The sequence below is a fragment of the Penicillium solitum genome (assembly GCF_028829755.1).
Source record: "Penicillium solitum strain IBT 25940 chromosome Unknown utg000001l_segment0_segment0, whole genome shotgun sequence".
NCBI lineage: Eukaryota > Fungi > Ascomycota > Eurotiomycetes > Eurotiales > Aspergillaceae > Penicillium > Penicillium solitum.
In genome coordinates this window covers 2306375-2329184 of record NW_027072121.1, presented here as the reverse complement: position 1 = coordinate 2329184, position 22810 = coordinate 2306375, and the positions used below count along the sequence as shown (strand labels likewise).

The window sequence follows — 22810 nt, the reverse complement described above, 5'->3', positions numbered from 1 at the left end:
TGGTAATGAAGACGCAAAGCTCTGAACATCCGAGGGATGTGCCAATTCACGGACCACCATTTGATATCATAGCGTACGCTTTCCATTATTGTTGGTTTACCGTGGCCTTGGCGAGGAAGTGTAGATATCTAGCGCAGGACTTTCCGGACAAGTTCCATATTTGCGGGGATGACGGGGGTTGATGATCCGGGGTTACGGGGCTTGTAGGTCCGCCCTGACCACAAAGTCTCTATTCCCCTAGAAAACCAGCGCCTTTTGTTTACACGTGTCCTAGTACAGTATAAGCTTGGGAATATTGCGAGTGGTCTTATTGAATCAGTTTCGCACATCCTCACCAGAAGCTGCGTTACCTAGTTAGTACTCACACATGCATTTTCAAGTAGGGCACTGACTAGAAACGGATTAAAAGATTCGGGTTCCAATTATCTCTCGCCATAGGCACAAGAAATGTGTATCAAATAATGGGGAAAAAAGGGATAGTCCGAACTTATGTACAAAGAGACCAAGTTGGAGACCAAATCATCATCGTCAGCCATACTGGTCGATGTGTATAGAGCGCTGCCACACGCGTAACTGATATAACTAATGAAATTGCAGCTCGTCGCCTGGTTGACTTTGATCTTAGTGTTCTGTCTCATTCCCTTTTACTGCTAACCACAGAATTTGGTCTACTTAGACGCGAATTCGCTGGGGAGTATTGTATCAACTCAGTGTAGTAGATCTTATTGATGATTTCGCTGGACGTACCACCTCGAAGCAAATCATGTAGCAGATTGCGGTGGTAACCTGAAACCTGTATGAAACGTGTTTGACACCTGTCTGGAACCTCTTTCCCTTGAAACTCATGATTTTCACATTTGGTTATACAATGTCGTAGGCTCATGTAAACGCCACACTTCACTTGTATTACTCTTTTTCTTGTCAACTATTCTTTAACTTTTGTTATCCATGGTTGAAATATTTGTTCTTCGTTAAATATAACTTTGTAGTTGATAAGTGGAACTTTCAGCAGATCCAACTTCATGATGTCATTGCAGAAAGCCAGGCAAAGTGACATCATTTCTTGACCGAAGCTCAAGACATCTTTCATCGAAATACCTGATATCCTCATATTTTCGACATATATTTACAGGGGGAAACTTTTGCCATGAAAGTCGCAATCCCCCGACAACGGTTCATCGTCCCACCGCCATCCAACAAACGAGTCTCACGGGCATGCGAATCATGTCGCCAGCGAAAAATAAAATGCAATGGCAGGACTCCAAGTTGTCGGCTATGCGAAGAAACAAACTCTCGATGCATCTATCCGCTGAAATCGCGTGAGAAAATCACAAAGTAAGACAACCAAAACAACTCATCTATTTCAATAACCAATATATCCGTACCGTTTTTTTACATGCAATAAATTGAGACATGAGCTAAACCTACTACTAGGGAAATTGAAGGTCTTCGTGAAAAAGTACGGGATTACGAGACTGTGTTGAAAGAGATAGGAAATGTGGTTGACGGTCACTCTGCCAAGCGCATTGAAGATCTACTCCAGAAGGTAGGGAGCTCATAATATCACAGATACACTGGAGTCTTGCCATTGACTAATACTTCGACTAGTATAACTCGAATTCAGGCCATGTGTCAAATGGAACACCCGACACGTCTCAAGACCAGACGGGCTCGTACAAGCGATCCAGTTCACCTTCTTCCATCGGGTCATTGGAAGCGGTAGATCGAGTCGAGGAAGACCTCAATTTAACAGAAAGCTCCCGGGCCACTGGATATATGGGCAAGAGCTCAGAGGTTACTTGGATGGGCCGGGTGCAGGAAGAGGCAGAACAGCGCAATCGCGAACAATCACCAAAGGCCACATCCAAAGATCACACTGGTGACAAAGTTGCTCCATCCACGATCAACTACCATATTGATGACCTTGGTGTCGATGCACCTGGACCGGTACAAATGTATTGGGTCCCTCCTCGACAGGTGGCAGATCATCTGTTTGAAACATATCTGCTCGCAGTTCACCCGCATTTCCCTATCATCAATCGCACACTGTTTTCCACCCAATATCGAGACTTCTTCGACGATATATCTTATGCGGGTGATAAATGGATGGCAATATTGAACATGATCTTCGCCATTGCGACAGAATACTTATATAACAGTGATGCGACACAGCGGAGGGATATCAAAGACCATCTCTTCTACCTAACAAGGGCTAGAATGCTGAGCATGGGCGGCGATAGTTTATTCGAACATCCCGATCTTCAGCAAGTGCAAATAGAGGGTCTAATTGCATTTCACATGCTATCTACAAACCAGATTAATAGGTGAGTTCGTTGAGCCCTTTTCCTGACAGAACGAATCTGATAAATGCAGGGCGTGGAGAATCTCAGCTCTAGCAATCCGGTCCGCCACCTCCCTTGGCATCAACCTGAAGAGCAGTTGCTATAAAATGTCGGGTGTGGCGAAGGAGATAGGCTGCCGAATTTGGTGGTGTCTTTACACGGTCGAACACACACTAGGCTCAATGACTGGTCGGGCAACCTCCGTTTCGACCAATATGTATACCACCCAACTACCCCTTCCCTTCGACGAATATCATTTGTCCGAGCCATCAGCTAGACTGTTTCTTGATAATTTCGATATAAGAGAAAAACGAGTGGACATGGCCATGACTAGCCCTCACATTCGCTATCCTGATCGTCAGCAGACTGAAGATGCACTAGCTGGACGCTCATGGCTTCGAAGTCTGCCGGTCAATCCCAGTCTTTATTTCTTGTACTACTGTGATCTCACAGTTGTGAATCAAGAAATATTAGACCACGTTTATTCACCGGAGAGTGCGGCAGTATCATGGGACGATATTAAGGGTAGCATCGGTCGGCTGAAGGCAAACGTCGATGCATGGTTATCGACTCTTCCATCCGGGCTGGACTTCACTTCTATGAACGATAAAAATGAGAAGACCTACTGGGCGAAGATAAACCTGGCATTCCACTACCATAGCACACGCATCGTGCTAGGTCGGCCATGTCTCTGCCGACATACCCCTCAGGCCGACGGACGACGGAGGAGTCTCGACCGCCGAGGATTTAGCCACGACATGGCTGTCATGACCCTGGAGTCAGCTATGGACATGCTCGATTTGTTGCCCGACGAGCCGAATACTGCCCATTTATATCAGTTTTGTCCATGGTGGTGCTTCCTTCACTACATAATGCAGACAGCAACAGTTATAATTTTGGAGCTGTCGTTTCGCTGCGTGCACATGCCAGACCGAGAACGCAGTTTGATTCAGTCAGCGAAGAAATCTGTCCAGTGGCTTCAAATGATGTCCACGCATTGCATCGCGTCACATCGTGCATGGCAACTTTGTGAAAGTGCAGTTCGTCGACTGGTGTCTAGCATGGAATACACTGACGGCGAGATACCACAGCCTTCAAATAAGCAGAGCAATGACCTATCTAGTGATCATGTCGGCTCTGCGCAGCCTTCACAGCGGGATGGAGTTGACGGTGCGCAAGGCTTGCCTTGCAATGGTCAATATCAATCGTCAATACTCTCTCATAAAAGTCATACCGTGGATCATTCTAACAATGACGCGGACCTCGCGGGTTCTTGGGCGCCTGGATTTTTATCCGCGCCAAGTACTCAAGAACAGACTGCAGGCGATGGGAATTTCCCTTATGACCCAATTAGCGAGGAGTTTATTCGTTATTTCTTTCCTTCGATGGACGGAGAGGAAAAGCCGAACGGCGCAAAACATCCATTCTGATGCAGGTGCATATTTCCCTGGAGATACTTGACTAGTGATAATTACGGCAAGGGGCCTCAAAATCAATGCTCCAGTCCGCTGTGACATTTCATATTACCAGCGCAGATGTCTTGGCGGATAGAGATGGAAAGCCATACCATGATCCTGGTGGAGGGAGGGCGAATAGCGATGTTGTATTGCTATGGGCGACTGAATGAAACGCAAACTCGAGCACCTCTCATAGTACAGAACTTGAGCAAAAATTTACCCTAGCACGAGCCTATAAAATCCAGCTGAATACGCTGCGAAATAAATATCCCACGATATATTAACTTTCCTTACGAACCTTGTTGCTTCAAATGTTGTATCCGAGAACCAGGGCCTCGGAAGTGAGAGTGTTGACAGAGGACGTACTTGGTACTGCAGTAGTAGCTACACTGGCTGTAACCGACTACATCGATCTTGACCAGAACTACTTGTATAACTGACAGATGGCGAAAGGTATTATATGAACACTGAGAGGTGGGTAGACAATGTTACGGTATCTGAAGATGAAAACGTGATCTAGCTGAAAGGAACATTATACAACGACCTTGGGTAGACGACAACGTCGGTACGATTTCCGGGATGTTTTCTCTCTCTTCATGGGTCTGTGATCTCCGTACTTTAACCAATAAGCACGGCAGGGCAATCAAATAACGCGGTCCTTGTCCTCCCCGTGCCAACACCATGCGACGGACTCGGTCATTCCACAGTTTTCACATGGCCCAGCGGTGAGCCTTGCCCAGAAACGGTTGAAAAAAGTGCTCTGACGATCGACGAGTCTCGAGCTCGATACCAGTAGCATGCCGAGCAATTGTGTAACGGCTTCTCTTCAGTAGCATATGGGTGGAGATACCACGCATTTGCCCCAGAGCTCGCGCTACCACAACCGCGATATATGCGGGGGCCAGAAGTCCTCATTTTGCTCTGCTTGGGTGACATTTCATGATTCAGTGGGTGAAACACACTGAGGTGTATGCCACACTGCTCCAGTGCCTCTTTGTACATTTCCTCGCTGTAACCAACGATTTTCCTCGACTTGGAACCTTTGCACGGTGCGTATATGTCGAGAGATAGGATCGTCGCTTGCTCGAGTAGACGAACTAGCCATTTTATATCCATTCTTGGAATGTCGTCGAAGCTCTCTAGACGTTTTGGGAAAACGCGAACCTGCCGGTACGCCGGCACAAGCCTATGAATATTGGCGTAGCAATAAATATACATTCATGCTAGAATTATATGCGTTGGCTGTCCCACGGCTTGCGCGTCAGGCTCTGAACAATGCTTGAAAGGTGAGGGTATAAAGTGTGCCGTCGAGAGATACGAGGACCGTGAGATGGGAGGGACTGATGAATATACTGTTAGTAGACCTTGTTGGGTGATGTTTCTAAGTGCCTTTTAGAGATGTGACATGAACACAATGGGGGCATGCAGAATGCTGAGGCGTCAAGAGGCGCTGGGAACGTGAGAAACTTGGAAAATGTCAAGGTATATAAAAAGGGAGGATGAAGATGCATAGCAATATATAATTATAAATTGTTGCCTCAGGTCATAACCGTCGGGGTTGTGCTTCTTTTCCACTTCATGTCAAGCATTTAATATATTTTTAATACTACAACGAGAAGGTTGTTGTAGCTACTAGCTACTAGAGAATAAGTAGAAGACGGAGAATCCTTCTCCCTCTCTTTGTCCATATGGAGCTTTATAGAGACCTCCATGGAAGTAGGCAAATCATCATCTGCATTCTAATCACTTTCTTGCTTTGTAGAACGTGGCACAGTACGTCCGCCATCTATGAATCTTCAACCTACTTTGAGTAGCAAAAATAAAATTGCATAAAAAGTACAATGTCATATAAGGCGGTATGTATGTTCTATATGTGATCCTGCAGTTTATCCACACTATGCCAAGTAATTAAAAAAATAAATGTACAAAGGCCAGATCATTACCCAGCCCAATTTACATCCCAGAAAGAACGATCAGTATTCCTGCTGATCGTTCCAGTAAGTAGTGCCAGCGGAGACTTCACCAGTGGGCTCAAGGTTCCACCTGAGAATCAACTTAACCCACTGCAACAAGTGACTGGCAATCTTGACATGACCCACATCCGTAAGATGGTTCTTGGGGTTGATATCGTTATGTTGCAGCAGACCCTCGGTAGGGAAATAGTAGACGAAACCACGGTCCTTGAAGTGCTCGTTGACCTCCCGGGTCTCTTCCTGGTAGTAAGTGCTACCGACGTACTTCTTTCCTTCCTTGGTGAAACCTCCCCATTGAGACTATTGAAGATTAGTTGGATGAACATCAACATTTACAATCAAAGTTGCAAATAGAATAAGACATACCATGAGAACGATGATCGCATTAGGCCAGTTGGAGTGGATATCCTCCACCAAGTCGACGTAGGCATGGTAGTAATCCCTGCCGGGGATCTCGTTGGGGTGACGGTGATCGTTACCACCCATCTGGATGATCACAAGATCGGCTGGTTGCTCTGCTTTCACGTCCCACTTCTCGGGGTTGCGGTCGTAGATGGAACGTGCGCGAGAGCCGGGGTCTGAGGCACGGTGCCAGTACCATCCCTAGTGGTGCTGTTAGTTGATGGTGGGTTTCTAGTGGAGATACGGGGTTGATGACATACCACGCCGCGAGAGCCGCCGTTGTAACATTGTTCATCGGCAAGACACACGCCGGGATAGGCCTGTGAGACTGTCAGCATATCGAATCGAGGATTACAGGTATGGGTGGACTGACTGTGATGCCATATTCGACATTGCCCAAGCCGTTGGCGAAGAGGAAGGACCACGATGAGAGTGTCTCATAGGTGGCGAATTGTCCAGATGCAAGTCTTGGGGATGGTTAGTTGCATGGAAGAATAGGTGGCGAAGGTGGGAAGACTCACGAGCCGCCGATGATCTCAACTCTCTTCTCGAAGGTTGGGGGCTTAGTGAGGGCAGCGCCATTCGCGACAGCTACGCCAGCGATTTGAACTGTGTGGACGGTAAGTAACGAACAGATTGAACGACAGGGTGAGACTTATCCAATGCCCCAATTTGTCACTGCAGGGTAGTTAGTATATAGATCTTGCCACTGGGTTGATGGAACACATACCTCTCATCTCAAACGTATTTTTCTCGACGGGTTCATCGCCATCTTTGAGGTCTGAGTCTGGACCAACAAATTGATATGTTGACGAGGCAGTGATATTAGAGAATTGCCAGTCAAGAGAGCCGATCCTGCTGACGTTTAGGGCGATGAATACATAGAGAGGGAGGTGATACATACCGGTAGGCTACCAGGACACCTGTGTTGGTGCTTGGGCCGAAGTGGACAGCGAGCTATAATGATGTTAATATATGGAGCCATTTTAAAATTGATCGAAATGGACAAGATGGACCTTTTCCCCAGAGAACTCGACTTTGATTCCCGGTGCACTAAGTTAATTAGTAAACCCGATAAAATAACAGAGAAAGTAATACATACGACCACCCTGAGCATCGATCCAAGGTTAGTATTAAGGTTAAAACCAGAATCCGGGGAAGAGATGCGGGATATGGGGAAACATACAAGAAATATGTTGGCTATCCCAACGACCTTTGTAAGATATCTCCGGAGCATCCGCTGGATAGTTCCTCCATGAATCGTCCAGAGTCACCGGTTGTAACTGGCCTGGGTATGCATTCTCTCTCACTTGGCCGTTCTCGAGAATGGTGGCCGAAGCCACCAAAGCCCATGAAAGAAAGGCCGTAAATGTTTGTCCAAGCCGCATTTTGGAAGTGACAGAGTTGTTCCTACACGAATTCTGGTTCTTCTCCTGTTACACTCCTAAACCTCATCGAGTTTCTCCTGACTAAGGGGTAAATTCAGACGGGTCTAAATGGATGTGTCGGGATGAAACTAAAATTGCGTGATCTTGGCCCGCCACCACCCGGCTTTGCCAAGCTCGTGTGTGTATTTTTGGGTATTATCATTTAAATTACAATACCTTGGAGAACCGATAACCATATCTGATCAATTGCCCGACCCTTAAATCTTTTTTAAATTGAGAGAAAAGTGGGTATTGGTCCACACGAGGCAGAATATGGCGGCTCTAGAACGGTTTGGTGTAAAAAGTGCACAGTGGCTAAAAGAGTATCTCAACCCCGAATAATACGTATGAGGTATGTCAAACGTCAATACCTATCTCCGAGTCGGGGATATAGACAGCCACATATGGATAGCCACCACATACACACGTAGACCCCTGCACGTCCTATTATAATAATACCATGCAGGGGAACTTCTAACCTTGGACCACAAAGACGATCTTTTCTATATAAATCCCTCCAGGGCTGAAAGGCAGAGTTTCGCATTTTGTCAAATAAATGGGTCGCCAAGATCCGAGGTAATTCCCATTCGATCAGACAAAGACGCACTGTGCCAACAGGCGCGGGAAGAAGATCCCCATAGGGCTTGGATTTTTTTTTTTGGCTGTGCATCACGTTCGCTATATCCCCCCTGGCCTTGCAGAGAATATGCTGGTCTGTGATTCTAATAATAGACAGAACGGTAGATATGTAGTATATGCAAGTTGATTGGGACTTGAAATAGCCAGGTTCAGTCCACGTTGCTTGTGTGTACTATCATGTGGTCAAGAACCGAGGTTAATGGACTCCGTACGGGGTACAACATACAAGAGTACATAGACTCAGGTTTTGGACGATCAGCTGTCATAGGGCAAATAAACAAATACTAAGTTGAATTAATTTCGCCTTAAAATTCGAGAAGGATCCATTCTTTCAATAGTCTAGCACGGCACCTGAATAAGTAATCCCACTTAGTGGGAGCCAAGAGGTGCCTTTGCATTATTGGCTGAAATTGATATTATTCAGTTCCGATGTATGTTTCAAATTCAAACATCAATCAAGTTCAAGTGTCACATTCCCAAAGGAAATGGAATGTTGTGCTTTTTGTACGGAGTAGAGTCTCCTGTTCACCATTCCTGAAACTGTGTTCATGGGAGGTGTATCGGGAAGTTCCCGAGGGCCCTGGCGATCATCACGGAGTCCGAGTATTAGATAACGAGTACAACGTTGGAATCTACTCCGTACCCCATATAGAGTTCATACTCCATCTTGCATACAGAGTAGTACCCCATGAACATGTCCAGGGTTCTCGGTTTCGTATTTGGCGGAAATAGGGGGTTAAGTTCCTTGAATTCCATCCCCTTCGATCCCTTCAGTCAGGTACGGAGGAGAGGCCAATGTAACCGGATTTCAAAGGAAATCAATTCGAAACCTAATTCCGATTTGCCGCTGAGTATGACCCCTGGCCAATTAAAATGGAGACTGGGGCGACGTGCCATGAATGCCAAGATCTGGCGCAATTTGAGGCGGCCTTTAGCCCATGGTTCATATGGGGAAAATAACAGTCGTTGATTGGTCGGTTACATACTAGTTCGCGTTGATGCGCAAAGCGTCGTCAGCTTCTACATTTATTTGATAGCTTAATTCGTGAGAGGCTGGAGATAGCTTCAATCTGCTACTTGAAATAACCCCTTTCACTTGTTTGTATGGAGTGCGGATACGGAGTATGCAGGACAATGCTCATCCCCGACGGCGTAACTATGGATTGATACATACAATATCCATACACCCATATGCTACATGTGGGTGTCTGCTCTGGACGCGTTTTCTCGTCTGAGTACATCTACTACAACTAGAAGCCAGCAGAATACGGGTAAACGAGCGGACTATAAGACTAGAATTATGCATTTCATATATATAGCATGTATAAATTTACATATCGTCATATACTTGAAAGGGAGTCCGTATTGCCCTTGTATTTTATCGGGTCCACACTCAAGCCCCACGCGATACAGTTGTAAGTAAATTCCCCAGCTCAAGTTCCTCATTCGCCTCGTACCCGTTTTCCAGTTGGCCAAGATCTTCGACTCGTGGGGATGAACTCGGATTTCTCTTACATATACCCCATTCTCCTATCTTGATCACTTTTCCTTCTGAACTTTTCTGCGATCTATGGGGAGATTTCGCATTTCTAGGCTCTCTTAACCTTATCGGTCCCTTCCTCACTCTTTATACCAGCATCTTGTTTTTTTTTTTTTTTTTTTTTGGTTTGGCACTTTTTTTTTTAGAGCTTCAACGTTCAATGTTTATGGTCTTATTTGGCTTTCCATTCCAACCAACTCACTAGACACCCCGAGTCTCCTATCGGACTCGTTCGGTCTCTCATTCATTCGTTATAACACTCGTCATGGAGTACATACAACCCAACCACATTTACTCGCGCATATTGGACAACATTCCCTGGAAGTCCGCAGATCCATCGGTGAAAGGTGATCCGCGGAAAAGTGTGAAGTGGATTGATGTGCGTTCACATCTCAGCCTTATAGGGATATACACTGGTTACTGACATCAAGCAACAGGGCCTCCGAGGAATCGCCTCATTCCTAGTTATCCTCACTCACCTTGCCCGAGCATGGGATTATGACCTCTTCGCCCCCCGCGACGATGTTGACACCCCTCCCCGAATTCTGCAGTGGCCCGTCTTCCGTATCCCTTGGCAGGGCCGTTTGGGTGTCACCATCTTCGCCTTCTTGACTGGCTACGTTTGTGCTCTCAAGCCGCTCAAACAGTCCCGCAATGGCGATATCCTTGGATCCTTTACATCAGTTGGCAAGAGTGCCTTCCGCCGCCCACCCCGTCTCATCTTCCCTGCTACCATCGCCTTGCTCATTTCGTGGGTCATGGCACAGTTTGGCGCCTTCATCGCTGCTAATCGCTCCGACTGTTGGTGGTGCCGTTACGCAGCCGTCGATTTGGCGCCTACTTTCTGGGAGGAGTTCGTTCGGCTCTTCAAGACCTTCCTTGAAGTTTGGACCACGGGCTATATGGCGTATGATGACCACCAGTGGGCTTTGCTTCCGCTGCTCCAGGCATCTATGTTGATTTACGTCCTAATCTGCGCAACAATGTTCTGCAAGTTCCGCTTCCGTGTGGCTATCTACCTGGGAATGTACCTCTACTTCCACCAAAACGCAGCTAAAAACACGGGTAAGTCCTACGTGAAACCTTAATACCAACCCTGGTACTAACGAAGAAACAGAAACCTTCCAAATGCAGGCAATCTACGGCATGTTCCTCAGCGATCTCTCATATGAGAACGGTTTCAAAGAATTCGTCGAACGCCACAGCTGGGGCCGCAAGATCGTAGCAGGCCTCCTTCTCTGCCTCGGTCTCCTCGTCTGCTCATACCCCGGCGAACACCCCGAATGGGCGACATGGTCGACCTACATGGAACAAGCCTCGCACTACCTTTTCCCCCCGAAGGTCAACGTTGGCAGACGCTACTCCGCCCTGGGCGTCGACCTCATCATTTTTGCCATCTATATCTCACCCTCCACCAAGGACTTCCTCTCCAGCCGTCTCCTCCTCTGGCTCGGCAAGCAGAGTTTCGCCGTTTACCTCGTGCACGGCACTCTCCTCCGCACCGTTCTGTGCTGGATGCTTTACGGAATTACCGGCCAGCCCTGGGACGGTGATATCGTCGACGAGAAGGGTAACCCGATCTACGGCGAGGACGGCGAACCCCTTCACCCGCACTGGATCCCCATTCGCGCCCCTTGGGTTGTGGCTATCAGTATCCCGGCTTGGATCGCGTTGGTCTACTTCTGCGCCACTTTGTGGACCGGATATGTTGACCCCTTCTGTGCGCGCATGGCCCAAAAATTGGAGAAGTGGATGTTCGAGGAGAGTGAGCAAGCTCCACCCCAGCTGCCTATGACTAGTATTCCTATGCAGACAGCTTAATTTTGGTGCGTTGTGTGGTAAAGACGTGGAAATGATTTCTTAAGAAGCGATGCCCTGGCGGCCTGAGCTTCCTGTCAAGTGTCTATATGTCACTCTGTTACATTTACTTTCTCATATCTTGCATTTTCTTTCTATGATTCACCATTTGGTTCTTTCCTTTTCGCCTATTTTTATCATATTTGTTCAGATCATGATTGGTGTTGTGTTTTTTTTCCTGCCCCTCTCTATTTTCCGGCTTTTTCTTCTCTACAAAATGGAGACAATCAAGCCGAGAACCGTCGGTGACTGTGGATAATTTCGGATGTACATATGAACATAAAAATCAATACCCAAATGACTTTGTATAAATTCCAAACCCCAAAATCAACCTTGTGAGCAAGGACCAAGTACCACGTCAGCCACACTGCCTGCCTAAAAGCCCAGACCTCTCAAGTCTCAGCTATGACTCGTGCTGAATATTCAATACCTCAACCCCAGAAGAAAAAGGGGACATGACTTGAAAGTCTTAACTCCGAATAAGACCGTCAGCGCCAGATCCCACTACAGTATTGAATGCAAACACGGTATTACCAAAAACCACCACGACACGACCGTGTCATTTCCCCTGAAAGCCGCCAAGGCATCCGAACACCAGAAATAAGGCTGGATCGCCACTGCCAAGGACCCCACTCTCGTGAAGCAACACCTTTCGAGGGTATCCGGGCGGCCCAACGCGCGCCAAGAGCCTAACCGAGTATTCGCATTCGTACCGACCGCCGATATACCCATGTCCCACCCTCTATTTGGGCGCTTTTTGGACAGGGTTGTCTGAGAGCAATCCACCTCCCTCCTCCGATTCTCCATATCTCTTCCTGTCATATCTGCCAATCCGAGATCCATCTAGCCCCCCGTGATTGCTACTGTGGGTTCCTACGATGTGGATGTCTGCTTTCATACGGAGCATGGGCCGTTTTAGCGAAACCTTGTTCCACATTTTCAAAGTTCCGGGTTGTTACTGAGCTGAGATGGTTACCCGGTATATATCCGCTTTGCACATCGGGTACGGGATCCAGTTTGCTCCGCAAGCGGACGGAGAAAGTCCGGTTCGGAGTGGAGAGCTGGACTTACAATCAGGTACGACGTACGGAGTACTACGTACATGGGTTGATATGATGTATGGTGTATGGAGCATGTAGTATTTCGGTGAAGCATCGCCCGCCAATCTAACAACGTGTCTTCTTCGAGAAGGATGCGTGGTTTCTAGATGTCTTGGTCCGATTGCCCGATGAGGCAGGATCGTTGATGGTCACTCCGTGTCTGGCGGAAAAGTCGGAAATCAGAATGGGGCTTGATGGATGATCATCTGGCCTTACAGGACTTGCATGGGGCTGTTTTTATTTGAAACGGTTTTGAATGATTTACTCGGAACCGAGACCGAGGTATGGTACCTCCGTACACGTCAGTTTTGTTCCGCGGTTTGACCGATTATTTTTAGTTTCAGATAGCTCAGGGTAGTTTTATTCCGATGGGTCTACTGTATAGGTATTCCGTCAAATGATGTTCATCTATGAGAGAAGGAGTACGTATGTACTTTTTAGTGGCGAGCACGAGATTTCGGTGGGGAATAACATCAAAGCTGTGATCAGCCTTAGGGAATCCATGGGTACGCCAGCTCCAAGCTTCATGTTATATCCGTGGATGGTTGCTGGAGTATCCCATTGAAATCGACTTACATACGTATGTACAATAACACCGAGAAGTTGTGAGATACCAAGGTGGTCAGTCTACATTGAGCTATAATTTAGACCATTGTAACGCATTCCTCTATTTAGTGTCTATAAATATCATATGATATCTTGGCATGGTTCGTCCTCTCTAAAACTTTATACTGGGCTACTACTACTTCTACGTCTACAATGCTCTGCATGTTCCATTCTAACATCACGACGGATTTTTGATAGCGAATAACTCATCCGAAACATTTTCAATTCAAGATATCAAGATATGGCCAAAGAAAAAGACTGTGGTCCTCCCTGTATGCTTTCCTTTACAGTGTGGTATTTCCTCCGAAGTAGTTTTCATACCACGCAGCACGGCAGTGCAACCAATAGACCCATTGTTGGTGCAGGTAATTTAGGGCAGCTTGGGCCTCCAATGGGTCGAGATCAGTGGGAGGGATTGCTGGGTAGCTGATGCCCTGAACAGGGACACCTTGCGCAGCATTGAATGCAGCAGGGCCGTAGACTATGTACAAACCGTCAGTAAATTGCTTCGTCGCGTACGTAAGCTATGCTGAGTGAGGAGGCTGAGCGCTGGCTAATAGTTGCATAGAACATACTTTGCTTATTTTTCTTTCCCTGGCCCCAGTGGGAAATAGGGTAGGCTCTCTTGGGGTCAGAGGCCTATTATGTCAAACGCTTCATGTTAATGCTTCATTCTGTCATGGGGGTTCATGGTAGAGTATTTACCGGGCCTTGGGACATTCGGACACCTGCGTCGAAGTTGGCCAGGTCTTCGTAAAGAGCATGACAGTGGGTGACCAAGTGTCCTTCCACTTCGCAATGTTTGCACCACACCTATGATAATTTAGTTAGTATTCGTTCATTCCGGATAGAGGTTCTGCAGTTGCTTGAGTATATGGCGAGGATACGGAGGGGATGGTGTTAGAATGGATGTATTGGTCCTCGCTGGGAAGATTTTAACAGGTGAGAGTGTGAAGGGTTAGCGATTTCAGAGAAGGGAAGATAATCCCCAACACAACACAGCGGTGTGAGACCATGGTCAGCAAGTGAAACCATCAGATCATCTAGCCAGGGTGGCTATATGATCCACAGCATGCCAAGTGGGAATTTTTGGAATAGATATTTGAAGTGAGGGGTCCTGAGACGATATATCGTCCATGGGACACACAAACATCAACAAGCAGGCGAGATTCTTTACTTACAGGGTGTGGGCCGGCGTCAGCCATGGCTCAAGGAGAGGATGAGGAAAGATTGAAGATCGAAATAAAGGCTGGACGCGCTGTGAGTTTCGACTGTATGAGGAGAAGGGAGAAGAGGAAAGGAAGAAGAAGAGGAAAGGAAGAAGGAAGGGGAGGCTCTATGATCAGAGCAAACGATGGGGGGACGTGAAGTGGTGAGAGTAGACGAAGATTTGGGAACTTCAGGGCCCTCTCATCTCTCACTGCGTTTGGGCTCTTTGTCTCTTATCGTTTCAACTCCCAGTCTCTCACTTCAAAATGACTCTCCCTTCACTTTCACAAAAAATTTGTGTGTTATACTACTGGCTCAAGTACCACGGTTGGGTAAAACAGCTCCTTTGGCCATAATATAGAAGGGTTGACATAGGTTGTTAGACTATGCATAATCCTTTCTTTGGTATCTGTCAATTTCATCTTGTCTCTTAGCATGGTTCGTACTCTCTAATAATTTCAATACTGGGAAGCTACTCCTACATCCTTTCTATAAGATCTATGTTCCCTTCTCATCCCACGATGGAGCTTTTTATACCGAATTCGTGAGGCCACCCAAGAAATGTTCGATTGAAGATACATTGAAAAGGGAAACCGTGATCCTCCTTGAACGATAAATATCGTCTCCGCCTGGACGAGGCCCAAAACCCGTTGCCGTTTGGCAGCTGGGTGCCACCTGTATTAAGGTCCTGCTGCTGCCAGCGCATTTGCTATGTCTCACGGAGAGACCAGCAGCATAGCACCGCAAGTAGTAGGCTCAATGCTAGTGAAGGTAATTCGCCAGCATCTCGGCCTATCCCATAGCTGCATAGCCTCCTATTTACTGCCTATCAACATCGTCACCCCTTAATATGATTGATTATCTCGAGATTTGGATTGTGGGCAACAACTGGCACCAACTGTGTGTTCGATAATCTTGAAAAAGCACTGCTGGCATGATGTCGATTTTGCCGTTGGAGTTGTCGGTAGCATCTACGCACTCGATGCGGTAACTGTTCGAGCATGTGGAGGAGCTACTGATAATGCCTCCCCTAAAGCGTGTCCGATTGTATTATGTAGCGCATCAAGAGTCCAAAAATAGAGTAAGACTTGCTATCCATTCCACCGTAACCCCTTCCTTGCCTGACAGAGGCTGAAAGCCATCGAAATTATGTGATATGATCCAGCTACTATCTTTCCCTCACACTTTGGGGTTGTGTCGCTCGGCGTTAATTGGGAAAGGACCTGCGTAGCGCCATTGGTGTTCCACATGGCGGGACCATAACCAGTGTCGTCGATGCTGTTCCAAGTAGTTGGCCAGCGCTTGGCCCTCAATTGGAGTTAGACTTGCACTCGGAGTCGACGAGGTGCCACTGCCACCACCAAGGAATCTCGATGTGGTGGTCAACGAAGCATACTTGGAAGCTAGTTTAATGTCAGTATCTTGGCTTGACAGGATTTGCGCGCTGTTTTGGTGGATGGGAAGAGCAATTTGGGATAAATATGGGGTAACCAAAGCATTCATGACTTCGAGCTGGTTTATGGCGACCTAGCTTGGCAGGTATGAATGCAGTCCAACTCTTGGAAGGAGTAGAGGTTGTGGCCGTGGGGATATTATGCTTGGGTCGAAATAGTTGCATCAAGCGTACACTTCCTTTTCTTACCCCAGCGGGCGACATGGCAGTGGGTCTGCATGATAGAAGTCTGATATGTCCCAGATTATGCATCAGCATGTTGTTCTGTCATTGTTCTGTCATTGAATGTATGGTATAGTTCTCACCAAGCCCTGGGTTGGATGTCCTGTTACAATGCCATTGGTCGTGGCAAAGCTAGTCAGGTCCTCAAAAAGACGATGACAGTGGACGACATCATGTCCATATATCTCGCAGTGCTTGCAGAACAACTATGATACATTAGTTCGCATCCATATACACTTGATAGATCTTGTGATATATATGCTTGGGGAGGTGCCAAAGGCACAGCAAGGGGCTGTTAGAAACTGGAAGGTTGCATCTCGCACAAAGATGAAACGCCCAAGATGAAAGTTCAAGGAATGCTAATGTGCGGCATGGTAAGATCAGACCATGCCGAGGGGGTCAACACCCATGTCTAGGAGCAGTGTGGTTATGCCGGTTGCTTTTGTGATTAAGTGATTGTGGTGATAATAGTAGAGATTTGTGGATCCTGTGTATTTAAGGATTGAGGGTAGGGAATGCTGAAACAACCCATCTTCCATGATAGACGCTGCAATAAACAACCGGATGATTTCACTTACAAGAGACTGAATGGATCTAGCCATGGTAGAGGATAGTGACGAAACTTGATGTTTGAGTAGTCGAAAGGATGAGAATGAGAAACGAAGAGAGGGAAGGGCGAGAAGCGAAGATGGGGAGAAGGAAGATAATGGGCGAGAGTACACCAAAATTGTTTAACAGAAGACAGCCAACGGCCATATGATTAAATACGCTATCGTCTCGCTAGGCTTTGACTCTTCTCCTCTTCCTTCTCTATTCACATTTCATTTACCATTCTCTTACTTCATGGCTCATCGCTCTTCACTTCCGAGAAATTACCTAGTCTCTAGACGTTGGGACTTGGTGTGATAACTACCTGCCCTGTCGATGCCTACCTGGGTTTGTTCCTACTCTATGCACTGAATAATGTTCCATTTTATAGACAATGTGCTAACCAAAATAACCAACCAGTGGGGTATCACCCTCCAGAGAGAAAGCACCGACCACAGTTGCGAGAGCAGCAAGCGAATATGCGTTCAACCAGCTTCAGCTGTCGCATCAATGACTTAAATCGGCTACTTCGCATCGTCTTATTCAGTTACTTCGACGAGCAAATGGCAGCTTTCTCGTCTATCTCCACCACCCGAGTCAAGGGGATCGAAGGGCACAAAAATTAGCAGTGGGATAAAGGATTATTGATATGCCAGGTCATCACTGCGCGAGTTCAGTTTGACGTCTATCAGGGGATGTGCGGGACATGCGGACACTTCAGAACTATGGAGTGGTTCTGTGGGATAGCCAGCGGGTATTGAAGACCAGCTAGCCGCTCCGCATGCGACTTTCCTGGAGAATACCTATTCCGATGGACTTTAAAGATGGGAATGCTCTGGAATACAAATGATAATGTGCCCCACAAATAAGAGACAGATCTGATCGGCAATGTAGGTTAAAATATGGGGACCATGTAATGAAGTCATAATTATATATGCGCAATAAGATGCTCATCTCGGGTGGTCTTTTCCGCTATGTAAATGCATATCTAGCCAGTGTGCTAAAATCATAAACTATATTTTACGACCATAATATTCGATAAGGCAAGGCACTGGGGTTCAAACTGATTTGGATCGAGATGATAACAATAAGAATCAAGGTCGCCAAAATGATCTGAGCGTAGGGAGTTGATTAGTATTCGAAAACCGGCCATCGTCCTAGGGAGACTTACAATAAATAATAAAATTCCCACCGAGTTTAACTCCCACCCTCCAGCGTATACTTTCCCGCGGACAATAGCATTTTGTTGTCTCCAGAACCGGAATGCACCTATCAAAGCGACGACAACAGCCACGAAGTGACAAGTAACCGAAAGAGGGATACCGACTTCGTAAAACGATAGGCGATCGATTGCGTGAGAGGGCCGTTGCAGACGGAAAAGTTGCGCAACGAGTACCCCTTGCATAGCGATAACCGTGGACGTGCGGATGTAGGCAAGGAATGTTCTTTCTAGGGCTTTGATGATGTCAATTAGAGTGCCAACAGCGTGTCCACAGTACAACGTACCAAAGTGATCTCGATTGCTCTTCTGCGGCACCGTTATAATCACATGTCGAGTCCAGAACCGACAGATCTGGCCCCAAAGCCCATGGCGGGCTTCGAGTCTATGTCGGGAATCCGCTTGAGACGTAGTCCGATGTGTAGACACGCGATACTCGTCGCCGGACGAACCGGATGGGGTCGAGTAGTCTAAATCGTTGTCTTCTTGCGTTTGGATTGAATGGAGCTCTAATGCTTCGCGGTCGTTATCGCGGGTGTCGGCTGTCGGGCGGGAGTCGGTCAGGATTGCGTTGGGCGGTTCCTCAGGAACAAGGGCTTCGCCAGGCTCGGTCATGATGAGAGATGGTCGTGGAATGTATGCGATAGCATTGCGGGATGTCCTCAAGCCGAGGGGTCTGTCTTGAGAAAGAGTGAAAGTCCCAAGGAAAGGGAATGTTTCTTGTTGGGTTCCCCGGGGATCGGCTCCAGCCGAACGTCAAACATTTGCCCCGCATAGCATATGAGGTTACATTGTTCTTTGAGGATATTATTTGATATTAAAAAGGTTCATAGAACTTAGACAGAGAAGTAGACGATATATCTCACATTTGAAACTATATACAACCCATTTGTATACTCCACGCCTCCATTGAAAACACCCCTGTATCCATTTTCATATTGACCAATCAGAGGTCATAAAATGGCGATTGCATCATTTTCGTCCGTTATGTTGGAATGTGCTGCCAATGACAATCCTTCACAACTAACGATTTATTGCACGATCAGCTATTTTCTTTACTACAAGTAGCTAGCTCGAATCTAAACACATACAGATGTGTTAGATCCCGGCCTAAAGCTCGGATACTGTTGCTTAAATCTAACGTGTTTTCTATTTGATTCAATGTCTTGTGTTGGAAGCCCCGTTGAGGAACCTAATAGTGATCTCGGGATAAGCTCGACTGTACTCTAAGACTTGGGCCGTAGATGAGTTAGTCCTGAGGATCAGTATATAGTCACAAGCCTGTTCGTACTATCTTTTCTTTCGTTGTTCTATAGACGTCGCGTTTACACCGAAGCTGCCATATCAACTGCTGTGCAACATCGAGATAAATTCAAGTAGAACCTGTTCTCGAATAGTGGAATATATATATGTGTCTGGTGTCTCGTTCGAGTGCACTCCGAGAGAATAACACGGATGTTTGATTTTCCGTTCCGGTGTCTGTTGTCACCTGAAACGCATGTATCAGTCCTTACAACCACCTTGCAACCTTGGAAGAACAACCGTGGACTATATAACAACTTTTTTGACTGGATAACTACCCAGCCTATAGAAAGAATTATGAATAACATCCAACTACGGTGAGAAAGCTATGACGCTCCCCCTCATACTAAAATTAGGAACCGTGACCCAAAAAGGAAATGTTATCCATTGTCAACCGAAAAAGCGCCACATCGAGCTGGTTCACCAATTATGATTGACCTGATGAGCTTCATTATCTATATCAACGTGGGGCAACCAACGTTATACCCCTCCATTCCGATTCTTGGTAAATGGCACCCGTATTCGTTACTGGCATTCTCGGCTTTACATCGCCGGAACCCGTGCGGGGCGTAATATCTTTATCTTCAGCTTCAAGATACACTACATAATAATCGTACGCCGATGCGGGGTATGGGAACAAGTGTACGGGAATGTCACACATTGTACAACTCATGAACTATGTGAATATACAAATAGAACGAGTGTCTGCCGCTTTCTAATGGATGTATCATATTAACAATCAATATAATAATGTCACTTTCACAACGCGTTGTCATCATTGGAGCCGGTATCGTGGGTACCAACCTCGCCGACGAGCTGGTCTCTCGAGGATGGAACGATATCACTGTTGTCGAGCAGGGTCCGTTGCACATGCCGGGCGGATCGACGTCACACGCCCCCGGACTCGTATTCCAGACAAGCCCATCGAAGACAATGACACATCTCGCGCGATACACCGTCGAGAAACTTCTATCGATAGAGAAGGACGGACATAAATGTTTCAATCAAGTGGGCGGTCTCGAAGTAGCAACCACCCCCGCACGACTGGAGGATTTGAAGCGGAAACATGGATACGCCTCATCATGGGGCATCGATGCCCGGCTAATCAGCGCCGAGGAGTGCTTTAAGATGTATCCTCATTTGAATAACGAGATGGTTTTGGGCGGTCTACATATCCCCACCGATGGTCTCGCACTAGCAGCCCGAGCAACACAGCTGCTCATCGAACGAACAAGCAAGGCCGGCGTTCGTTATCTCGGTCATACTCCGGTGACGGGAATTGAACGGAACGGCCGGCGAGTCACCGGAGTCAGTACTCCAAATGAAATTATCCCGGCAGACATTGTTGTCTCTTGCGCTGGGTTCTGGGGTGTTGAATTGGGAGCCATGGTCGGTGTGGACATCCCTTTGCTCCCACTCGCGCACCAGTATGCAAAGACCACAGCAGTACCCGCTCTCACTGGGCGAGATATCAACAGCTTACCCAATGGAATGAATGCCGCACTCCCAATCCTCCGGCACCAGGATAAGCGTCTTTACTACCGTGAACATGGTGGACAGTACGGCATTGGATACTACGGACATCGTCCAATGCCCGTCGTTGCATCATCACTGGGCCTCACCCCCAAATATGTTGATGAGCAGAACATGCCCTCTCGCCTGGAATTCACAACCGAAGACTTTGATCCAGCTTGGAAAGACACCCAGAAGCTCCTCCCCGCCCTTCAGGACACAGAAATCGCGGACGGCTTCAACGGCATATTCTCCTTCACACCCGACGGCGGCCCACTGCTCGGCCAACCATCCCACCTCGACGGCTTCTATGTAGCCGAAGCCGTATGGGTTACACACTCAGCAGGCGTCGCCCGAGCTCTCGCACAAATCCTCACAACCGGCCGATCCGAGATCGACGTATCTGAATGCGAGCTATCCCGCTTTGAAGAAGTCCAACTCAATCGAGACTACGTAACCGAGACCGGAAAACAGAACTTTGTTGAAATATATGACATTATCCACCCACTTCAGCAGCGGACATCCCCCCGCAATTTGCGTGTTAGTCCATTCAACACCCGCCAGCGCGAGCTGGGTGCTGTGTTCTTCGAGACTGGAGGCTGGGAGCGGCCGTGGTGGTATGAGGCAAACAAAGATCTTGTTAAGTCACTCCCGCCATCATGGAAACCTGTCGATCGGGATGCCTGGTCGGCACAGCTTCATTCGCCTATCTCTGCTGCCGAGGCGTGGAAGACGCGGAATGCCGTTGCTATGTTTGATATGACTGCTTTCCATCGGTTCGAAGTGTCCGGTCCTGGGGCAGTCGGTCTGCTTCAGCGCTTGACTACTAGTGATATTACCACCAAGTCTGGAACCGTTACTTATACACTCCTGCTGAATGACCACGGAAACATTCGGGGTGACATCTTTGTACTACGACTTGAAGATGATGTGTTCCAGATTGGAGCTAACACTGCAACCGATTTGGCGTATCTTACCAGAGAAGCTCGAGTTCAGGAACAAAAGACCCCCGGGCAATGGGCCCAAGTCCGCGATATCACAGGCAGCACTTGCTGCATCGGACTCTGGGGTCCTCGAGCCCGGGATGTCATCGCTGGAATCAGCACGGTCGACGTTTCCAACAAGGGCCTACCATATTTCAGTCTAAAGAAAGCGATCCTCGCGGGTATCCCAGTTACAATGATCCGGAAATCCTACGTCGGCGAACTAGGCTGGGAAATCCAAACCAGCGCCGATAACGGTCAACGCCTATGGGACAAAATTTACCAAGCTGGCAAACCTCACGGACTCATTGCTGCAGGCCGCAGTGCCTTCAACTCCATGCGCCTGGAGAAGGGATACCGGACCTACGGCGCGGATATGACGACAGAGCACAATCCGTTCGAAGCTGGTGTTTCCTACGCCGTGGATGCAACTAAGAAAGACGACTTCATCGGCAAAACCGCCCTCCAACACCTTTCTAGCCAAGTACCCTCGCGGCGACTGCGGGCTTTGACTGTTGATGATGGTCGCTCGATGATTCTTGGCAAGGAGCCTGTTTTCTACAATGGCAAAGCGGCTGGCTATGTAACCACTGCTGCATTTGGGTACACGATTGGCAAGCCAATTGCCTACGCCTGGCTTCCTGGTGGTGTGAGCGAAGGCGAATCGGTGGAGATTGAGTATTTCGGAAAGCGCATCAGGGCCACTGTTCAGGCAGAGTCGGTTTATGATCCCCAGATGAATCGTCTTAATCAGGATAGCTTGCCTCCGGCGATTGGACCACATGCTCCCTTCAGGTCACGACTTTGATGATGATACATGTTTTCAAACAAAGGGGTATATTGCTTCAATCTGCAGCCAATAATTATAGCGCAGTCTTAATTCAGTAGTCCAACTTGGCTTCATATATTCTTTTCTCGCACATAAGCTCAAACACCCTACAATACGATTTGTGGTCTGTTCTTTTGTAGAACAGGCATG

General features: G+C 47.4%; 7 protein-coding genes across 7 annotated transcripts; 3 read left to right on the top strand and 4 right to left on the bottom strand.

The window, feature by feature from the left end:
- Positions 1-1296: 1296 nt before the first annotated feature.
- N7455_000876 (fungal specific transcription factor domain-containing protein) lies at positions 1297-3772 on the top strand (the record flags this gene model as incomplete). The annotated part of the gene is made up of 4 exons (XM_040961767.2): positions 1297-1319; positions 1435-1546; positions 1609-2324; positions 2374-3772. The coding sequence occupies 4 exons, from the start codon at positions 1297-1299 to the stop codon at positions 3770-3772; spliced, it is 2250 nt and encodes a 749-aa protein (XP_040807774.2).
- Positions 3773-5772: 2000 nt separating this feature from the next.
- Positions 5773-7562, bottom strand: N7455_000875 (SGNH/GDSL hydrolase family protein; the record flags this gene model as incomplete). Its single annotated transcript, XM_040961787.2, has 10 exons — positions 5773-6072; positions 6139-6375; positions 6435-6494; positions 6548-6641; positions 6696-6783; positions 6905-7029; positions 7079-7131; positions 7191-7227; positions 7277-7283; positions 7361-7562. The coding sequence occupies 10 exons, from the start codon at positions 7560-7562 to the stop codon at positions 5773-5775; spliced, it is 1203 nt and encodes a 400-aa protein (XP_040807780.1).
- Positions 7563-10045: 2483 nt separating this feature from the next.
- On the top strand, positions 10046-11601 carry N7455_000874 (acyltransferase family protein; the record flags this gene model as incomplete). The annotated part of the gene is made up of 3 exons (XM_040961759.2): positions 10046-10159; positions 10218-10845; positions 10898-11601. The coding sequence occupies 3 exons, from the start codon at positions 10046-10048 to the stop codon at positions 11599-11601; spliced, it is 1446 nt and encodes a 481-aa protein (XP_040807775.1).
- Positions 11602-13627: 2026 nt separating this feature from the next.
- N7455_000873 (uncharacterized protein) lies at positions 13628-14548 on the bottom strand (the record flags this gene model as incomplete). The annotated part of the gene is made up of 4 exons (XM_040961764.2): positions 13628-13824; positions 13919-13982; positions 14049-14156; positions 14525-14548. 4 exons carry the CDS (start codon positions 14546-14548, stop codon positions 13628-13630), a joined length of 393 nt encoding a protein of 130 aa, XP_040807784.2.
- A 1183-nt stretch (positions 14549-15731) lies between these two features.
- N7455_000872 (uncharacterized protein) lies at positions 15732-16055 on the bottom strand (the record flags this gene model as incomplete). The annotated part of the gene is made up of 1 exon (XM_065603892.1): positions 15732-16055. The coding sequence occupies one exon, from the start codon at positions 16053-16055 to the stop codon at positions 15732-15734; it is 324 nt and encodes a 107-aa protein (XP_065462383.1).
- A 1780-nt stretch (positions 16056-17835) lies between these two features.
- N7455_000871 (DUF202 domain-containing protein) lies at positions 17836-18649 on the bottom strand (the record flags this gene model as incomplete). Its single annotated transcript, XM_040961781.2, has 3 exons — positions 17836-17928; positions 17987-18270; positions 18322-18649. 3 exons carry the CDS (start codon positions 18647-18649, stop codon positions 17836-17838), a joined length of 705 nt encoding a protein of 234 aa, XP_040807776.2.
- Positions 18650-20086: 1437 nt separating this feature from the next.
- N7455_000870 (GcvT family protein) lies at positions 20087-22639 on the top strand (the record flags this gene model as incomplete). Its single annotated transcript, XM_040961762.2, has 1 exon — positions 20087-22639. The coding sequence occupies one exon, from the start codon at positions 20087-20089 to the stop codon at positions 22637-22639; it is 2553 nt and encodes an 850-aa protein (XP_040807768.2).
- Positions 22640-22810: the final 171 nt, after the last annotated feature.